The sequence below is a fragment of the Planococcus citri genome, chromosome 1 (genome assembly GCF_950023065.1).
Source record: "Planococcus citri chromosome 1, ihPlaCitr1.1, whole genome shotgun sequence".
Lineage (NCBI taxonomy): Eukaryota > Metazoa > Arthropoda > Insecta > Hemiptera > Pseudococcidae > Planococcus > Planococcus citri.
In genome coordinates this window covers 54,828,692-54,850,141 of record NC_088677.1, presented here as the reverse complement: position 1 = coordinate 54,850,141, position 21,450 = coordinate 54,828,692, and the positions used below count along the sequence as shown (strand labels likewise).

The window sequence follows — 21,450 nt, the reverse complement described above, 5'->3', positions numbered from 1 at the left end:
GAATTCCGACATAAATGAAATATTTGAATTTGAAACATTTTTGTTTCAGAGTACTTAACGAAGTATTTCTAATTTTTTCGTCAAAATTGAAAATTAATTTTATTGAGGATGAATAATTCTTATACTGAGAAATAATTTTTTCAAATTAACAGTACTACCTTATTTAATCAACGTTGACTTTTATTTATTCAAATATATATTCCGTACAATGAAAAATTCACGACACATGTCCACACTTTCCAGTAAATTATTAATTCACAACAAGAATCAAGCTAATTAAAACTACTCGCAATCAGTTATCCATCACACGTTCATTATTTCGCTAGAGAAGTAGAGATTATAACAAATAAAAACAGGATTATATTTCGTGATATATTTGAAATTTACAATTAAACTACACCAGAAATTCTTTTTTTTTTAAAAAAACGAAAGAAAAAAAAACAAAAAGCTACGCTAAAAAAATAAATACTTAATGATTAATATTCTCCTCGTACGTGGTTTTTTTTTGCATTAAAAACGTAAATCTTTGTTCGATTATCGAGTTTACGATAAATTTCCAACAAAATATTGTATAAAAGCGCGCTAAAAACCAGTTTTTTTTCGATCGTATAAATATCGTACAAAATGCTACATGCATACAGGAGAGCCAGCCATAATTACGTTAAGAATTATGCAAATATCATGATGAACGTTTCACATGATACCAATCCGCGTAGGTAATTATTATACCAAGGAACATTTATACAAAGTACGCGTCCGAGTTGTAAAAAAAAGAGGGAGAGGGGAGGAAAAAACATTGTCAAGTTTTTGTCTTAATAAAAACTCACTCGCAAAATAAATAAAAATAAAACGCGACGAAAGGGGAGAAAAAAAAATTAAAAAAGTGAATAATTCAATAATATATACTTTTTCGTTTACATGCTTATAGGCGAAGTAATCGAATAAAACAAGAAAGAGAAACTGTATAAAGTAAAAGTTGTAAAATGAAGGGCTTTTTACATTAACGCGTCTCAAGTCGTTATTATTCTGTTTAAAAGAATCTTTTTACATAAGATTATGCGATATTAATAATACTTATATACGTAAAACAATCAAATTCATATTTAAACATAAACAAACAATACAAAATGGTTTCAGATACACAAGTTCTGAATTTTGTACATTTTTTTTTATCCAATTAAATAACTAAGTTTATATAAAAATATATAATATCTGTACACAAATCAGCGACATGAAATCGTACTTGCTTCAACCCCATAGCGATTTTTGTCTGTAAATTCAAACAGAAATGATATAAGACAAGCGTAAAAAAAATGTCAAGATTTAATCCGTTCGGCTAGAATAATATATTCTTAAATCTACCGTATTATGATCAACGATCATGCAGTTTACCATTATTATGATTAGTTATTGTCAATGATAGGGAACTCAACAAGTATGAGAAATTATTAAACAATAACAACCGGAACTTCTTGAAACTTACTCGAGAACTCTCATTCCTTACGCAACGGGGAATAAGGCCTACAATTTAAAAACCATCTATCGAAATCAAAATCAAAAAACACACCCATTTAATACGTTAAATGATCAAGTAGCATTTTCAATTCCACACAAAACACACAAGAAAAACATCTTTAGCCAGCCGCATAACGCAGGTATCTAAATAAAGTTGTTAATTTTAAAAAAATCATTCGAAAAAAATGAAAAGTTTTAAAAAATAAAGCCTCGTGAGAACGTAAAAATCACTGAAATGGAGACTCTTTATAAATTAAAAAAGACCTGTATTGATTCAATCAAAAAAACAAAACAAAAAAGAACATTTTTCAATCTAACCAAATTTTTGAAAAAGTGGCCAGAGCAAAATTTTACAATGGATAATTGGAAGTTTCTATTCAAATAGATTACAGTGCGCAATAATAATAAAGGGGTTCTTCAATATTACACGTTCTCAGATTTATACATGAAAATGTTTCGGAAAAAAGAAGATTCGATTAAATTGCAGAAAACGATCGTTTTAAAATCACATAAAAAATTTAAAAACCATAGGTTTCAAATTCAATATTGAAAAAAACGCTATTTCGTCATAAAAGTTGAAATCAAATATTTTCCAAATAATTTTTTATTCATAAAGACAAATTCTAATTAAAGGAAGGAAACACACGAACAGATCACAGGGTTTCGAAGAGAAAATAACCGAATTAAAAATTTGAATATCACCGAATTTCACGAAAAAAAAACTCAAGTTGAACATGAACGGAATGTTTAATAAAATTTCTTACATCAATAAACACTACTTTCTTGACATTCCAGTGGGGCAATTAGCAAAAGCCTAGATTTCCTTAGTGCAAAATGAGCGGAAAAATTTTTTATAGTGAATTTTTTAAAGAAAAATTCAGAACTTTTTTAGAATATTTGATTATTAACGCCTAAACTTGGCGAATTTTCAACTTCTTTGAATTTTTTAAAACCTATTTTTAACATCACAAACTTATAAAATAAGCATACCCAAAAACATTTCAAAATAAAATTAGTTCATCAATCGATATTCTATTCATTGTTTCAATTTCTAAAAAAATCAGTGTAAGTTGGGCAAAACTCATTTAATAAAAGTTTACTTATTCCGCTGTCCCCTTTCTACCCAAAAAAGACTGGTCTTTCAACTTTCAAAACAACCATGTTCACTTGAAATTTTTCTCAGTAATAATCGGTTAAAATTCGAATTTTCAATTCGTTCATTCACTTTTCGGACATCATGCAAGGACAGTTTTATAGAAGAATTGTCACCTGTTATCCAATAATTTACAAAGAACAAACTAAGCCATAATATGAATAATACTCACGGCTTCTTAGTTTTGCCAGCAGTTTTCATAGGTGGGAATAACGGCGCACCAGCTCCCATGGTAGGCTTTTTCTTAGCATATCTAGTCTTTTTCACGTAAGCTTCCACCAAACCTTGAATCTTGCTAGGATTTATATCACCAGACTTATTGTGACAAATCTGCAAAACGATCGACGATGATAATAATTCGTTGTAAGCAAGAAAAAACAAACAGAAACATCAAATAGGGGAGGATTTATTGACCTTAGGTACAGCTTTCCTTAGTATGTCTTTGTATTCTTCTTTAGTAATATGTTTTTTGGCGTAATGTGGCTTAAGAACAACTTTAACTTCTTCGACGACTCGTTCTTGTCGGTGTAATTTTTTTAGGAACTGTAATAATACGTAAGATTATGAACTGGTCTGATACGGCGACGTTGCAAATCTGCATCGGATCACTTACTTTTTCTTTTACCATCATTTCGACGGCTGAATTTGGTACATCGTCGAGAATTTTAAGCTGTTCTTCATCCGCTTTACTTCCAATGTCTTTTTTACTACCTGCGAAGCGATAAAAATTCATATAGTACCGGTGCATTGAGAACGAGCAGATGCGAAAAATGAAACGAAAACGTACTAGGAATCGGTGGTGGAGGTTTAAGTATTTTCTTGGTACCCTTGATGGCGGATACTGGTTTGGAAATATGAGGCGGAACGTTACCTCTCGGAGGTGCTTTTTTCATGGGTGACGAACTGAATAACGCGTCCACCCTGGATTTGAAAGAATTGACCGCTGGCATAGGTGACGGTCGTTGCTTATTGGGCGACGCCGTGGACGCGTTCAGAGGCGGCGGTTCGAATAAATCGTCGCCTTCGCTGCTAGCGGGTGAATAAGGAGAGTCATCAATTTCGAAGCTACTCTCATCTTGGTTGCCATTTTGAGCTAGCATGCCGGGTGCCGATTTCGAAGGCGTTATTAGAATACCGGGCGGTAACAACGAAGAGGTCGGCGGTGGTGTTGAGAAGTTGGTTTGCGACATAGGTGGAGGCAGCTTCCACGAGAGTAGATCTGGGAAAATGGGTTGTTTCATTGGTTCGACTGGTTTCGGAGGTATTTGTCGGGTCGGTGTGACCATCACTTGTTGAGGCTGCGGTTTAACCGGTTGCGATTGTTGCGAAATAACCACAGTGATTGGTTTATCGGGAGCTTTGCCGCTTTGGAACTCGTACTTGCCTTGGCTGGTTTTCACCAACGGTATCGACGATTTAGGTACGAAATCGTCACCCAAGCTGGACAAATCTAAGACCAGTGTATTCACGCCGTTCGATTGCGTCGTCTCGTTAGCTTTGGCCGAGTCGGAGGCCGACGCGTCTTTGGCCGGACTTTTGGTGTTGGTTGACGGTGCCACGTCATCGGCAATCGAGGATTTCGTCGGAGTAACCGAAGAGCTTGTTTCTTTGACGATGTCCTCTTGCGATTTGGATTTTTCGGCCGATGCTCCACTACCTTGACTTTCGCCGACTGGTTTGTCGCCGTCGTCGGAGAACATATCGATCACCGGACGCCTCTCCTCGGCCGTGACTCCGCCAGATGTGTCTTTACGTTCGTCGTATTGCGTATTTTCGGGGCTCTGCGAACGTGATTTAGTCGGTTCGAACGGATCGTACATTGTCGTACTGGGTGAAATCGAGCGACGAGTTTGACCGGCCGGTTCAGGCGGTGTATTCGGTCCTTTGTTATAATGCATCGCGTCTTCGCCGTCAATTTCATCCTGTTCGAAGATGGGATTTGTCGCCAGAGGTCGATTCGGCGCCGTCGAATTCAAAGTGAATTTGATCGGTGGCTCGGGTGGCGTTTTCGGGCCAGATTGCGTCATTACGTAGGCTCTTCGTTCATTCGGTGATTTATTAGCGTCTTCTTGGGATGTTACGATACGGCGATCGGCCGGAACGACGCTTTCGATAATTACGTTCGCTTCGTCGCCACTGTCCGTTAGAGAAATCACCTCCGTTGGCGACATTTCTTTACACGGAGACGAATTCAGATCTATCACAGCAACCGGTTTCGCGTTCAGTACTTCGTCGCTCACTTGCAACGTTTGTTTTCGTTTTTTACGTATTTCCTTCCTCTTACGGCCTTTTTCATCGTCGTGTTTCCTTTTTGAACTTTTGGCGCTGATTATTTTCTGATTATCATCGAAGTTTACGCTGACAACGATGTTATCACCCGAGGTGAATACTTCCTTCGACGGTTGCTTTTTCTTTTTCTTTTTACTTTCTTTTTTCTTCTTATGCTTCTTTTTACTTAGATCAACGTTAGGTACGATTACAGTCAGATTTTGAGGATTTTGAGCTATTATACCACGTTCACGATCCGGACTAACGAGCGGCATTCTAGTAGGCTGTTCGATAATGGACGGTGATCGCGAATACCTAACGTACTGTTCCGGCTCGGGAGTTAAACTGGCATACGAGAGTGTCCTAGACCAGGATCTCGATCTTTCGTAGTAATATTCTGGCGGGATATCGCGTTCTCGGTCAGACGGCCGGAGAGCGGCCGCCGCGTAACTTTCTGATTTACGCGATCGATCCCGCGATCTGCGGCGTTTCTTTAGTTCGGCTTGTGGCGGCGTATACTTATTAATATCCGAAGAAACGCTCCTCTTTCGTTTACGCGGCTCTCGTTTATCGTACTCGCGTTCGCGATCGCGGTTCTTGGAACGATTTCTGTATCTGTCGCCGCTGAGTCGACTACGATTTCTCGATCGACTACGAGTACGCCTTGTTCGACTACGAGATCTACGCTGATTCCAAACCGGTGACCAATCGATCCATCGGTCATCTTGGCTAAAAGAACGTCTCGTCGTACCACCTTTCGATCGTTTCCGGCCTGAGTAACTTAACGAACGGGTGCGTGTCCTTGAACGTGATCTATTGGCGGACACATCTCTGCCAAATTCATCTCGAACAGGTCTGGGCGGTTTATCCGAGACAATTTTACGAACGTCGTACCTTTCTATCTCTTTCCGTTTTTCTTTTCGGCTTTTAATCTCGCGATCTCTAACTTTATCCGTTTTATCGTTTGGTCTCGGTTTACCGTCACGGTAATTTCGTTCTTTGGTATTTTTTGATAATTTTTTCCACCGTAAGTCTTCTGCCGAAGTGCCACCTGCTCCGCCAGCAGTTTTGCCTCCGGCTCCGCTTTCTTTATTCTCTTTTCCAGTAGTTTTTTCTTTCCGATCTCTTCTCTTTTTCAGTCTACGATCAGGCGATCTTTCGGGTGTTACGCTACGACCTTTTTTCTTCTGCGACGAATATTTGCGTTTGGATTTCTCTTCTTCGATTTCACCCTCTTCTAATTCTTTAGCTTCGGCAGCAGTTTTATTATCGGTCGACGAATCGCGTCTTCTGGTTTTCTTACGTTTCTTGCGTTTGTCGCGAATCGAAGACGATTTCGGACACTCGGAGAAGTCATTATACTCGACATCAGAGACTGGATCTAAATCTTCGGAAGGAAGTAGGTAATTACCAGAAACGTTCGCGTCGTTAGCAGAAGCATTGGCGCTGTCGTCTTCAGGCGCTTTTTCGGCAACTTCGGCCTCTAAAGATGTATCGACACCGGCATCTTCGATTGGTTTCTCTTTATCAGCTTCATCCACCGCGTCTTTTTCACGTTCTTTATCTCCGTCTTCGCTATCAGATTTGTCATCTTCGTTGACAGATTTAGTACTCGCGGCATCGATGGGGCTTTTCTCTTCCGCTTCTTCGTCGTTGTCAGACTTTTCAGCTTCGTTTTCGTCATTTTCATCAACAGCGACTGCACTTACGTCGTATTTGTCATCTATTTCTTCGGCGTCTGCTTTAGAATCACTGACAGATTCGTCGTCGCTTTGAATTGGCTCTTTTTCATCGTTCGAATCGATTTCAGTCAGATCGATTTCTTTGGACGGTTTGACGCGTTCTGGATCGATAATGGAAGCGTTATTTACGCTGCTTCGTCTTCTCGTTCTGTTGTTTTCTTTGGATCGACGACGACTGGAACGTTTCTTGATATTTTCGTAACGATCACTACGATCCGACTCGTCGGCCGAAGATCTATCACTAGGTTCTCTAGATGAGCCGCGCGACGACACGGAACGAATTTCGGAAGTATCGCGTCGTTTAGGCAATACTTTTCGAGGTGAAGAGATTTCTACATCGGCTAACGAGCTAGTTTCAGAGTCATTTCTATCCGTAGGACTGTACAATTTACTATCTGTGTTCGTAGTCGTAGTATCTTCTTTGACCGCAGGAGTAGGGATTGGTATGCATTCCAATTCATCTTGAGGGTACGCCGCATCTGGTATAGGTATATCTTGTACGTTATTAGCTAAATTAATGCTAGTACTCGAGTATAAAGTCATATTTGGGCATTCCGCTTCTTCTTCTTCGTCCGAATCTTTAACTGAGTCTAATTCTATGGGTAAAGCTGGAGGCTCAGGTAATGGTAAATGAGGCCCAAATTCTGATAATCCGCCGTACGACGGAGACCTCAAGTAACTCGGAACAAGATTGGAGTTTTTATCTTGATTATCTGAAATTTTAAAAATTATTCAACTTCAGTACATATCACGAAAGTTCCATGAACGTTAGGATATCATTTGTAAATTTTCATGGTTAAAGTGAAATTGAAATGAAAAATTGAAAGTGGACTAAAAAAAATAGCACACTGAAATTCATTCTCAGCTCTCTTTCACCTCGAACCTTTGGGTTTTACTCATGAATGTAGTTTCGAATGACTTACTTTCAGTATCACTGTCTTCATTCGGTTCATTGGGATCGTAAATATTGTTTTTATTAACTGCTTTATCATCGATCACCAAACCGTTATTTTCATCATCCGACGACGACGAATCATTGCCAATGAGCAACGCTGGAGGTTCAGGAGGAGGCTCCAAAGAACCGAATATCTCTTGCGCTTTTTCATTCTCAGCATTCTCGGTTTCGATATCGTCGTACAAATCGACATCTTCTTCCGCATTGCCAACAGTTGATGACTTTTTAGGAGATTGCACTGAGTTTGATAACGAAGCGGGTGAACTGGACGGTTGTCTTTGCGAGTTGGAGTTATAATTTTGTCGTCGCATCATCGGCCTCGGAGGGTTCATTCGGAACCTGTGGAAAATATCGGAGTTGTCACTATTTTCCTAGCAGCTTCAAGTCGAAAAATCTTTAATTCGCTTACCTAATAGGAGCAGCGCCTCTAAATGGCGATAAGTCTAGCGCCGACGAACTGTTACCGAGTAAATTGGAGAAACCAGGCCTAATCGACGGATTGAGCGAGTTGAACGAAGACGTAGATGACGTAAACGAGTTACTGCCACCACCTGAGCTATTTCCTAATGACGAATAGCGATTATTGCTACTCGAGTAGGATTTGTTGTCAGACGCACCATCGCCTTTGTTCGGAAATAAGGGTATCTCTTTGGATGAATGATTGGTATTTGTGAGATCGGGTTTCCGCTCATCTTTTCTCTTGATTTCCAACGTTCCGTCTTTTTTCGATTTAATTTCAACGTTTTTCGAATGCCACAATGTTTGACTTTCCAAAATCGAATCGAGCAAATTCGCTGAAGATGCATTTGCTGTGATTTCGTCAATTGACGCAGCAGCTGCCCCTCGATCGTGATAATTGTTCAAAGATGCAACTATGTTTTTACGATTTCCTAATCTGCGCGCCGAATATTCATTTCGGACGCGGGCCATTATTGCAACTTCGCCATCAACGTCGTGTTCGTCAGGTCCGCTGAAAACCACCAAAAACGCAATAAGTATTCAATATCTTAATTAAAATGAGAGCACATTTGCGCCACTCTTATCCAAATCAAATAATATTCTTACTCAGAGAAGTAATCCAGATCATCGCCACCAAACAGACTGAAAGAAGGAAATACCATATCGACAACGTCACGAGGTCCTCTCGGTCTGGGAATATTTGGAATTCCTGAGGACGATGACATCCTTTGGTTAACTACTCTTGTGATTCTTGATTTAGCATCCGAAGTTGTTACCAAATTTTCAGAGGTCGTTACCTGGAGGAAAAATTATACAATCCGTCAAAATCACGTCAAGTTTACTATTCAAAATACATTCGTATCAATTAGTGGTTGAAAAACTCACCTGTTGTAACGCATTTGCACTAGTTGCCCGTCCATTTCTACGCTTTCTTCGACGTCTATTTTGTAACGTTGATTCGACATTAAGATTTGCCATAACCGATTCTATCACATTAGATAAATTCTGAAGGCGAGAATTCTAAATCAGAAAACAGAACAAATTGGGTTTCAATATTTTTCTACGAGTCGCTGTATTCCTGAAAAAATCGATCATTTTTTTACCGATAAATTTTGAGATCGAAATCCTCGCGTAGGACCTCGCCCTCTAGGCAATGGGCCACCAAGACGAGATCTACTGCTATTTATACCAATCCTATTCGGTCTACGAGCAGATGACAGAAAGAAGAACGGTCCTCCTGCAGCGATGTTAGGAAGAAATCGAAACGCCTGCGAACACAACATTCAGCGATATTTAAATCCAACTGGCCAATTCAAAATCGATTGCAATTAAAGAATTGACGGACATATCAATTCAATACATTTTCTCTTTTCAATCGTAAGTTCAAAAGAACTTTTATGAGTTAAAAAGGCGGAATTTTTATAATCAAATGAAGCGATCTAATGCAATTCGTCAATTAGCAATAGTAAAACAAGCAGCAATAACTCAAGTTATCAAATATGGATTTATATCGCAAGCTTTTAAAAAATGAACACAAATTAATGACGAACTTCTCTTTCTTTTTTTTTCTTTATAAAAAGACAATCACAAAATTGAACAATAATTTTGAAAATACACAAACGATTTTGACACACGATAAATTTTAAATGTTGAAAAAAAGGAAAAAAAATCAACTCCGAAACGATCTACAAATTCAAACGACTGAAAAAGTATACAATACAATAATTTTTTTTAAAAAGCGTTATCGTGCATTTTTACGAGATGGTGCAACCATTCGCAGGGCATTGGTCTTCTTCTATGATATGTGTAGTAGTATAATATGTATGCTGTATATCATATCGCGTTTCGATATTATTTACCTCGTTGACATTTTGTGCGGGAGTACTATGCAAATCTACACACGGAGGACAATACCATGCTCCGGCTGGAATAGCTGATAGAGGTGGTCGCAAACATGCCATGTGGTAGCCCAAATTACAGAAATCGCATAATAACAGCGTTTCTTCGTCATCTCCAGAACCGCAAATCTGCGCAAAAAAATGACTTTGTTATAGCACACGATTGATGATAGGTTCGCCTTCCAGCTCGAATTTTACTCACTTCGCAGTTGATTGCATCAGTGAGAAATTCTTCATCAATATCAAGTGGCGGGAAAACACCAAAATTTCGGTTCTCTACTTTGAATTTATCGACCACAGGACCGTTTATTTCGCTTCTAATTGTGATAAAATCAAACGTAGACCGATCAACGGGACAGGTGGTAGAGCTCTGAAAATATTCAAGGTTGAAAAAAACTCGTACAATAATAGATTTACAAGCATATCAAAATCCACAAACCTCCGACCATTTCTTCAAACAAGGAGCGCAAAAATTATGTTCACAATTGGAAGGATTGCCAATCAATTGATTCCTGAACTTTTTCAAGCAAATTGCACATTTTTCACCATCTGAGTCGCTCGAGTCAGAATCCGATGTCTGATGAAAGAAAACAATTAGTAAAGCTCAGTTGATAAATAACATTTACGCAGATGAAGAAGTCTAACCTGATCTTTATTAGTATTTTCAACATTACTACTGCTTACTGATGGCGCAGTATTGTACGATGAACTGGCTTCGGAGTCTAGCACCTGAAAGATGAAATTAAGATTCAAGTTTTCTTTTTCAAATTTGATCTTAAACAAGCAAATCTCTTTAAAACAATTTACCGATGTAATATTAGCCACTTCAGAGTCTACGCCGAAACTACTGGAAAAGGAGGAAGAACTACTGCTAGAGTCACTCGTTCCAACGTATCCGACCTGAAATTAACACATCTCGTTAGTACCGTTTTTCACGATGCGGGGCAAGTTGATTTAAACAATTTTCAAATACCGATCGATTTGAACGATTTCTTCTTGAGACAATGAAAGACGAAGAACCGCTACTTTCTACTGTACTTGTTTCTTGCGAATTTAACTACAATAATACAAAATTATCAATTTTACGCCGTCAAAAAGAGTAAAATCGTACATCACATCGTTATATTACCTCGATGCTATCAGCACTAGAATCTGACCACGATGGTACCACTCCAGCATTACGTCTGATTCTCTGTGAATAAGCAAACATTCGCTATTTACAATAATGAAACATATTGTTATTACTTTTCGAAGCCGGTTACTTACTCCAGCCGTGATTATGTCGTCGCTGGTACTGGTACTGCTTTCGGAGTCTACTAAAGTTTGTCTCCTCTGAAAAAGTCGAGCGAAACATGAAATTTCATACATCATAATAGGCTAAAAAATACTCAGAACATACCGATGTGATAGTCTGAACATCTGAGTCTTCGCTTTCACTAAAGTTGATAGCATGCCGTGGTCTTTTCTTCTACAGGCACGAAATAAAAATAAAAATAATTAGAAAAATCAAGAACAAAGAACATATTTGAAATACATTTGAGCACAACGGTTACCTTCAAACGGAAAAGGGGCGCATCAAATTCTTCGCTCGAGGTGTTACAAACTTCACTGAGAGAACTCTGAAAAAATATGCAATTTGAAATCTTGACTGTACCTCAACACAAGAAAAGAAAAACAAGAATCACTTACATCAGAATCCTCTCTTCTGTCTTTGAACTTCCTTTTGGCAGTCCTGGCGTTCGAATTCTCTGATCTAGAACGTCTGGAATTCTGTGACGCGGATAGAAAACACTATTATTACTACGTATCAGCTTTACATTTGAAATTGAAGCGAATTTAAACTCACGTTATTTACCCTACTCGGCCCAGCGGCATGTGAATCACTTGAACGGTGGGAATTCTAATTTGAAAAAAAAATAACGATATCAGTAATTTTGACATGAGCAATATCGGACGTTGATGCATTTGAATATGGTACGTACCCTTTTTGATCTGGAATTGCGATTTCGGTTGTTGATCACCTTATTACTACGTTTTGATTTAGCATTCAATCGATTCCTACGAATTTTCAAATTTCGTCCAATCACAGGCGACACATCATCATCGTCATCATCTTCAAGCCATGAATCGCTAGAGTCATCGAATGGTATCTCACTGCTGCAATCCTGTTGTGATGAATCGAACTCATTAGAGGAGCTAGATGATTCGTCAGGTTCGTCGGCATTCCTCCGATTTCTTTTTCTAGCATTTCGACGATTGTTTTGAGATATTTTACTTCTGTTTCGAAGCATTATCTGGATATTCTGAAAAAAATACAATTTGCATTATTAACTATCACAAGTTACAATGGTGATAGTAGAATTTAGTTAGTAATACTTCAGCGCTAAATTATTCGTCTCTTACGGCCCTTTTCGCTTAAAATCACGTAACAGGCATTATTAATTATTAATTAATTACAAGAATTTTGAGAAATAGAAAGAAAACAAAAATAATGCGAAGCATAAACAAGAAAACGAAAACAATAAAAACTTGGAAGAGTTTGATGACCAACTTTGTTCATATAACACGCTACTCAAGAAACACCGATAACGGATCAAAATTCCGGACGATTCGGAAAAGATAACAAACGGTAATTGAGCAAATTAAGTCGGAAAAGCAACGAAAAATATAATACAAAACTCTATAGTAGAACTAACAAATGTAAAAAGCATTAGGCTGCCCAAATTGGAACGATAATTCCGATGACATCCTCCTCGTATAAGGAATAAAAATATACGTACTTTTGTCCTGCTTTTTCATGAATTTTATCCGATTAAACAGATTCTCGAATTTAGACACATTACGAACTATTTTATCAGAAATACCGAAAATTCTATCATTATAATTCAACGTTATGAAGTCGCCATTTTCACAGTCACAGAGTTTTCTAAAAAAAAAAAGGAATCAGAGAAAAATTAATACAATCAAACAAACACAGAAGAAAACTTGAAGAAAACTTTTTGATTGTTCACATTGTTGCCAACCTTGCTCTACCGTTTCGGTCTTCTTTTTCTTTTTTTTTGAGCCGAGGACGAGGACGTTTTTTGATTTTTGAATTGATTTTTGATTTTGATTGAATTGAATTTATTTTGATTTTGATTTTTGATTTGACACCTGACACCTTGAAAATTTTAAATTATTTTCATTTCTATTTCATGCATATACATATTATATTACATTTATCATATTATAAATTATATTTTACATTCACTACACAAGTAAAATTATTTATTAATCTTTGTTTTGTACTTCTACTTTCTAGTTTCTTTTTGGTGTGGAATGTGGATTTATATGGATTGGATGGAATATAGAAATTATATTGGAAGGACGACTTTGGAATGAATCGAATTGGTATCGATATTCGATATCACTCACAAATTGGCGAACAGGCGAAGTAGCAGAGACAGACAGACAGACAGACAAGAACAGGGAACAGACCCATTTTGGACCCAAGCCAAGCCAAGACTACAGTATCCTAGCCAGTAGCCACCTTACCCTTAGCCAGGATCAATTTTTATGCTCTGGAAACTTGGAATGTAAATAAAAATGGAAAATCTTCACAATTCTGTGGAATTTCAATAATAATTTCTTGCAATGCCCCTAGAAACACGATAATAAAAACTCATATGATCATCAATTCAATTTACTAGATGCCCGCATATAGGTATCATATAGTATGAGAGTGAGACGAAAAATTGAATGTTTTTTTATGCCTATGGCTGTATCTGAATCTGATATCTGTCAGCTGTCTGTATTAATGAAAACTTTTAATTCGCTTCAAAATAGTAAAATTTGTTATGCTGATTGCTGACTGTATCCAAAATTTTCTAGTGATGGGTTGTTTTTTTATTATTATTATTTGAAACTAGAAAATATTGCAGAAAAATCATGAAATTATGAATAATGTATTCGTTTCGTAAGTTCTTACAACATCTTAATAGAGAATGAAGACTTCGACGTTGGGTTGGATGAAATCAGAAATACTCCGCAAATGAAACGAAACAGTCAGTAGCTCACGCCATCAGCAGTTAGCACCGCAATGATGTCTCACTAAACTGAGTGTCCCTAATTACCTTTGACTGAATATTATATTCATTAAAATTTGTTATGATTTTTTCCTATATTTTAACGGACAGGTATATTCATTTTCAAATCACATCTAATGTTTGCCATTTTGTTTTCCATTATTACAACGGACTTCTGGCATTTTTATTTGAGGAAGAAAATGCTGCCTTTTCATTGCTTTAAACTGTTTCGAGTAATTTATTAGAGTTGCTTTTGAACATGTATAGGCTTACCCGGCTCACGTATACCTACATATTATTTTGTAATATTAAATGAGTAATGAAGTAATTTGTTACAGGTACCTAGATAAATAAGTTGATAGGTAGGTACCAATTGATTTTCCAAACAGTCGAAAAAGAATTTAAAAATCACGCGCCAAATTTTATTTATTATTAGAAAGTGACACTGAGTTTACATTTTATCTGCTTTCTTTCTAAATGTAGCTAGGTATTTTAAATTAAATCTGCTAATAGTTGTTTATGACAAATAAGAGAAGGGATTTTCGGAGATTTTTATTACTTAGTAAAATGAAAATTAAAAATCTACTTCACGTTTTTAATACACAAATTACAATAAAAAGAACGTTTCGGAAATTGTAGTAGGTACCTTCCATCTTTAGCTATTAAAGTAATAATAAGTAAATCCTTCCTCATTTCAAAATTCCTCAAAAAAAATTACAGATAGCTAGAATTTTAAAAGTTTCAACTATGTGGAAGAAAATGAAGGAGCCAAACAGAATAGATATGTACCTTACCTACTCATATGTATGATTAATAGTAGAACATTTTTGTCATTTTATATAAATTTCTTCTCGTCTTCTAAAATCATGTACCAAATTTTAAAAAAATCAATAATTTTCCAAAAATTCAAATCGTTTTTCTTCATTTTTTGAACTACTTTCTCATATCTGTTGGTCATTTTTTTTTGTTTTTTTTTAAAAATTTTAAAATGAAGTAAAAAGATACTCCATCTATTAATTTTACAACGCGTTATGTAAATTCTAATCACGTAATCTCTGGGATGAGTAGGTATTGTAAATATAGTGGTGCAAAACGCAAAAGCAACATAAGTGAATGAATAGGGACTTTTCATAAGTTGTATTTTTATAGTGACAACATTGATGAGTGCAGTTCCGTCCCGTCCTCCTGTCAATGTTGATTTCAATACGGCGGATGATGGAACATGAATAGGTAGGTATCTACCGTTCAGTTTTTTTCGTGATCAATCTTCAATTATTAGTCGTTTCTACGGGGAAAAAGGCGTATTGTTGTTTGAACGTTGGTGCTAATAGTTGTACAAGTATTCGAGCAAGACTCAGAGTGATCCTTTACACTTTATCCATAATTAACGTCGTTTCATTACCACACCTAGATATGTAAGTATTCGTATTTTAGAATTTTTCGTTAAATTGCAAACATTATCGACTTTTTGGAATCGCTCTAATTCGTTATTTCGCGTTACTCGTTTATTTTTTTCAAATAGAAAATAGCAGAAAAATATTCACCATGTCCACACCTAACGAAAGTGCAAATAATGGGACAGAATCACCTCATCCGCACAATTGGCGATTTATGATAGATCGGGTTTGGAATGGATTTAAAGCATCGATTATATCCTGTTGTTGGATGAGATCCGTAGCTCCAACCCTTCCAACGAAGAAAGAAATCGATTGCAGAAAACTTTTTTGGGAAGGATTCGATGGATTTTACATTTTATTTAACATGGTTATCGTCTCATTAATTTTAAATCTCTACTGGAATTCGTATCCAAGTTATGTTCGTCCGGACGATCCGAAATCAACTTATTTCACCATTCGAGAGTGTGAGTTGGATGACAACAGGCCCGAACTCGAACGTGATTGCTATTTGAATAGGTACCTCTCATTTGTTTACTGATGAAAGGATAAACGGTTTCGTCGAGAATTTACATTCGATTATTTTGCGCGAAGGTTGCAGAGAAGGTCTAATAGATAAGTACAATTTAGCAGCGACTTTTAACATTAATAATTACCATCCAATAATTAGTGATTTAGTCGTTATGAACCATTTAATCTACAAACAGGAGTTTGACGCGAAAGATATAAAGGAGGCTGTCTTGTTCGTTCGAACACTTAAAAATTTCTTGAAAAATTACCCTACCGATACAGTTCAAGCATCTAATGACGGTTTTCTTTATATAAATGATTCGTTAACCGGCGTTTGGTGGCATAGCAGACCATATCGAATGTGGTACCAACGTGTAGATCTCGCCGAGACGATCACAACGCGCTACCTACAAGCCCCTCTATCTATTCATGGAAAGAAACTACGAGCGTCTAAAGTTTACCAAATGAGCAAAAAATGAAAAATTGTCAAAATTAAAAATTCGACCTGGGGAGCTTGTAGAGCATTCTTTTAGCTAAAAATTGCAATTTTTGGCATTGGCCTACCTTCATTTTTGAAGAATTTATGCAACTTTGAAGTTTTGAAACAGATCAATTTGAGTAAAATTTCCCCAAAAAAAATTTCATCAAATTTTACTCAAATTGATCTGTTTCAAAACTTCAAAGTTGCATAAATTCTTCAAAAATGAAGGTAGGCCAATGCCAAAAAATGCAATTTTTAGCTAAAAGAATGCTCTACAAGCTCCCCAGATCGAATTTTTCATTTTGACAATTTTTCATTTTTTGCTCATTTGGTAAACTTTAGACGCTCGTAGTTTCTCTCCATGAATAGATAGAGGGGCTTGTAGGTAGCGCGTTGTGATCGTCTCGGCGAGATCTACACGTTGGTACCACATTCGATATGGTTTGCTATGCCACCAAGCGCCGGTTAATGGAGTATTGCGGCTATAATCTGCGCCCTTTCAAGTATATATTTTATCATTTTTTACCAGGGTGTTTTTTTACCTATTTTATAATTGTAATTTGTAGAGCGCTAGTACGGTGTCTGTGGCAGAAATGTAAATGTTGTTGTAAATGCTGTCGTCATGAAAGGACCGCTCAACTTCCTACCGAAAATATTTGACAATAATCAGCATAAATGACTGCAAGTCGTAATCTTGTCTCAACATGTATTGTTTTTCCTAGCTTGCATGTATTGATCGATTTATTTTTGTAATTTTACTCTGCAACGAAATTGATTAGGCAGGCCTACACATTGTATATTTTGACCTAGCTACATATTTATTTATTATGAAGTATACGTAATTTATTCACACGTTGCAAAATAGTCCTACGTTTTTTCGTGCCATTTAAATTAGATAAGTACTTACTTAATTATAGCGTTAACAAATACCTATTTATTGACTAATCCCTTCTCGTTTTATGATTTAAAGTTTCCTTGTGTATATTGAAAATTAAATTGGTACAAAGTTTCGTACATGGTGTTGTTATTTTTTTAAATCGTCGAATTTTACTTATTACACAGATAGGTACTCGTATGAAGTATACTGGTTGGCTACTGGCTAGTAAAAGTTTAAAATGTCACGAAAATTGCAGATCTGCGTCAGTTGTTCAAGAGTGAGAATATCTTGGAAATTATAATCATTAATATACATCGGCAATTCGGCATGCTAGGAGAATAAATTTTACAAGCAGAATATTTGTAAAAATAACTGAAATTGAAATTAGGTAGATATTTTTTTTTTTACATGGCGACAGGTAATTGGACAAATGATCGTGAGCTTACTGATTTTATTTTTAATATTTATTAGGTAGGTATTCAGCCACCAAATAGGTAATAAAAAAATAAACTTGACTTATGGGTGTGTATTAATAATGCGTTGAGGTTTTCAACTCTACACCATACACTGTTGAAAACTTGTGGTCTCGTACCTCATACAAAGTGACTTGGAAAATAAAAATATGGAATTTAATTTAGGTAGGTAATCATAAAGATCTGAAAATCATATTGTAAAAGTCTGCACACATTTCACTGAGTTGATTTTTTCGCATTCAAATTATTCAATTCTAAAATCTTTACTTCGTTTATATTTTCAGGGTTCTCCCCTCCATCTTATGCCAGTCACCACACATGATGATTCTGTGAGCATAGTTTTTGAAGGTCCAAAACCAAAAGTCAAAATATGAGTACCTACCTATTATCTTCAAACTTAATACCATTCATTGGTCTTCCATGCACATTGTTGCAAGGAAACATCCAGGCCCCAGGGCTCCAAGTTACAGATTTTGTTAATTTTTTTCAGAGCACGAGGGCTTGTATGGTAGCTCTCAAAAAATTTCAGCTGGCTAAACGAAAAATTAAGGGTCTTATAGAAGTTTGAAATTTTCAAAATTTTCTAAAAATTACACATTGATGGAAAAATTGAATGATCAATCATTATTGCGGAGAATCTCATTTAAACTCGCATTTGAATCACAATCGTGTTTAAAGACCCAATTTTGGAACAAATGATGAAAAACGTACCTATCATTTGGGGGGGGGGCAATTTTTTTTAAAAAAGTCGTCGTACCTACTTAAAATGTTGCAAAATAGGTAGTTTCATTATTTCTCACTGTTTCAAAAAAAAAACGGTTCGTATGTTTCGAGATTTTGAGATTTTTTTTTGAAAAATGAAAAAATGTGAGCTCAACGTAGGTACATTTTTTTTCACTCGTGTCAAAAGTGGCCTCCGTGTCACATTAGTTCTGGAAATATGGCCTAAAAAGGAGTCCTAGAGTTGTACGTTGTTTTGAGGTTTCGAGACATTTTTTTTAGTTGAAATTTCCCCCTAATACCACCACTCTTCCTTAGGTAGGTATGCTAATGTTGGTGCTTTTTAATTTCAAATTTCCATAAAAAGCAGCTTTCAACTTTTTCAATTTTTGTATACTTACTTACCGATTATAAAAAGACAAAAGTTGAGCTTTCACCTTGAACGTTTGATTGTCAGTTTTTGAAAATTTTGTAAACATGTTGCAAGTTCAAAAAGTCTCGAAAAACTAGTCTTAAAAGTTTGATAGGTAGGTAATTCAAAAAAAAAATGCATGCGTGAAAATTTTGAGAATTATCCATCCCTTGATTCCTTCAGTAAGGCGGTTCGGATGAAAATAATGAATACGAGTAATTCACTGACCTATCGAAATAAACTTCGGAGAATTCCATTCATTTTTCATTCGAGTTAATATGGAATATGTATACCTGGGACCAGGTGCTCTTTGAATTTTAAAGATACGTAGGCAACTCCTCTATCTTGAAATTTCCGTCTACTAGGTTCCCGTTTATTTTTTGTAAATTCATGATTATTCACTCATTATACGGCCTTTCTAAATAGCTCAGCCGGTGTAGGCATGCACGTATAGTTTAATGATTCAATTGTGCCTAAGACGTAATTGTACATCGCCTCAAACGCAGGTCTGATGAATCCATTCTACGTAATTCATCAGGTCGATTGTGGGAAATTTCAGCTTATAAAAGCACACGGTGATGCAGTTATGGCAACACTTTTAGATAAAAGTTTTCCGCCTTTCACATGATTAGGGCTAGGATTTTTATGCGCTAAAAAAACAGTTTTAAGCGCTTAAAAAAATCAGTTAAAATGGCCAAAAAAAGCAAAATTATGCGCCAAAAAATCTGAAAAAGCGAAAATAAGCGGTTTATAAGTGCATCATGTGGCATATCAAAATGCAGGTATTTATAAGCAGAATGCAAAAATCCTATTGGATTCCCTATCAAGTTTAAACTGAATTATTTAAATCAGAAAAATATCAAAAATCATTTATTTTAGATTTAATTTTTGAACAAAAACATTAAATATGTATACCTACAAGTGTCAGATTACAAGATTTAGGTAAATAAAAACTAACTGATTCAAAATTCAAACGTTTGTTTGCAAAATCAGAGATCAAAATCATCAAAATGTTTTTTTTTTTTTTTCAACTAAAATAATTTGAAAGTGATTTTTTTTGACAACAACGAAAATTCAAGTTTTTAGAACGATTTTTTGTCGTTTTTCTTCGAAATATGCGCTAAAGTACTTGAAAAAGCGCTAAAAAAGCGGTTATCGGCCATTTTTTGCTGAAAATAAGCAGTTTTAAACGTTTATGGTCTAAAAAAGCAAAATTATGCGCTAAAAAATTTTGCAATTAGGCTTAAAAATGCATGAATCGCAAAAGAAACATTGTTATGCGGTATCTACTGCAGTGCATTCAGACAAGCATTTGCATAAAAATCCTAGCCCTACACATGATCATTCAAAATTAAAGGAACAAATAGGTAACGCGTATGTATTCAATAATTGCGTTCATTTGCAATTTGTTGATGTTACAGTAAACTTGGTCGTGTTGTAAGTGAATACATATTATTTTGTTGATTGTGGAATTATTCTTACTTACGTTTGCGGTTTACTCTACGCGAATTTTGAAACTGAATTGAAACATTTTTTGTAAATAGGTACGCTATTTTTTTTTCGATCAAACGGGCAAGTGTTCGTGTTTATGTAAAAATTGATTTATTAGTGTACCTGGTGATGTATTATTTTTTAACTCTGTCGTAATTATTTGTTGACAAAATAGGAGTCAAGATAGATTCATCATGCAGTCACAAAGTGGAGGACAATCACCACCGTCAGGTCCGCTCAGTCCTGGTAGCGGTACAAGTGCTCCATTTTCACCGATGTCGTTTCGAAGTGATGATGTACATTTTCTGTTTCCAGCCTCAGGGCATGTATCCAACGTAGCCTCATCGCCACCCGCAAATAACGCTACTACTGTTGATAAGGGGTGCTGTTTCTGTGCACCATATATGATTTTTCTCTTTATTTTTGCTGTAGGTTTTTTATTTGTAAAACTGAATTTCACTACGAAATGGGAACAGGAGATCCTTCCTGAGATCTCGTTAAACCTCAATCGTTCAAGTTGCGTCTCTGAATACAACAAAAGGCTTGAATATTCAAATTGTTCGCCGAATAAATCAACCAGTTTTTTAGATCCAGGTGAGAAAAAGGAGTTGGTGAAATCTTGTAGAGAGAGCTTATCACGTGTTTTTCAACAAAAAAAACGCGCAGACTCAAAAACCTTGCCGGTAATAAGGGGTGAAGCATTTTACAAAGAATTGAAACGTACAGTCATGGTACAATACGCTAAAGATGATACTTTGAGGAAGATATACATAATGTGTGAATCCGTTTTCCAAAATAATCCGTTTGGCGATGTTCAAGTTAAACAAGCAGTCAAAACTTTTAAAGATGATCTATTTCGAAATGATTTTATTTTTAGAAGTCGAAAATTATTCGAGGATTGCTGTCATCGGACACCAGATCCGAATTCGCATCCATTTGCTGAAGACCGTTCGTGGTATCAATATCCGGAGAATTTGAATCGCGTTATTTTAATATCCGCGTCGATATCTTTCTGTGTGTGGAGCTTTTTCTTATTTC

At 36.1% G+C, this 21,450-nt stretch overlaps 1 protein-coding gene and 1 long non-coding RNA gene across 4 annotated transcripts; one reads left to right on the top strand and one right to left on the bottom strand.

The window, feature by feature from the left end:
• Positions 1 to 159: 159 nt before the first annotated feature.
• On the bottom strand, positions 160 to 12,930 carry LOC135832839 (PHD and RING finger domain-containing protein 1-like). Of its 3 annotated transcripts, none has more exons than XM_065346346.1 (25): positions 12,771 to 12,930; positions 11,973 to 12,293; positions 11,837 to 11,890; positions 11,680 to 11,760; positions 11,544 to 11,609; positions 11,390 to 11,458; positions 11,257 to 11,322; positions 11,120 to 11,182; positions 10,964 to 11,047; positions 10,798 to 10,890; positions 10,636 to 10,719; positions 10,430 to 10,567; positions 10,193 to 10,360; positions 9,952 to 10,119; positions 9,196 to 9,360; positions 8,978 to 9,112; positions 8,699 to 8,889; positions 8,043 to 8,603; positions 7,602 to 7,972; positions 3,456 to 7,391; positions 3,282 to 3,379; positions 3,083 to 3,211; positions 2,841 to 2,998; positions 1,484 to 1,539; positions 160 to 1,270 (listed from the first exon to the last, which is right to left on the bottom strand). In XM_065346346.1, the coding sequence occupies exons 2-24, from the start codon at positions 12,279 to 12,281 to the stop codon at positions 1,494 to 1,496; spliced, it is 7,233 nt and encodes a 2,410-aa protein (XP_065202418.1). In that variant the 5' UTR covers positions 12,282 to 12,293; positions 12,771 to 12,930; the 3' UTR covers positions 160 to 1,270; positions 1,484 to 1,493. The 3 variants fall into 3 exon arrangements, with proteins under 3 accessions (XP_065202418.1, XP_065202419.1, XP_065202420.1); XM_065346347.1 differs by having other exon boundaries at positions 1,484 to 1,521; XM_065346348.1 differs by lacking the exon at positions 1,484 to 1,539.
• A 77-nt stretch (positions 12,931 to 13,007) lies between these two features.
• LOC135832846 (uncharacterized) lies at positions 13,008 to 17,449 on the top strand. Its single transcript, XR_010556381.1, has 2 exons — positions 13,008 to 15,469; positions 15,577 to 17,449. It is a non-coding gene; the product is annotated as an uncharacterized LOC135832846 (long non-coding RNA).
• Positions 17,450 to 21,450: the final 4,001 nt, after the last annotated feature.

Excerpts from the sequence above, each read along its gene's own strand:
- LOC135832839 (XM_065346346.1), bottom strand. The coding sequence starts at position 12,281 with ATGCTTCGAAACAGAAGTAAAATATCTCAAAACAATCGTCGAAATGCT. Across the intron at positions 10,891-10,963 it reads GAAATCGTTCAAATCGATCG|GTCGGATACGTTGGAACGAG; the intron begins GTATTTGAAAAT and ends TGTTAATTTCAG. Across the intron at positions 8,890-8,977 it reads GTGCAAATGCGTTACAACAG|GTAACGACCTCTGAAAATTT; the intron begins GTGAGTTTTTCA and ends TTTTTCCTCCAG.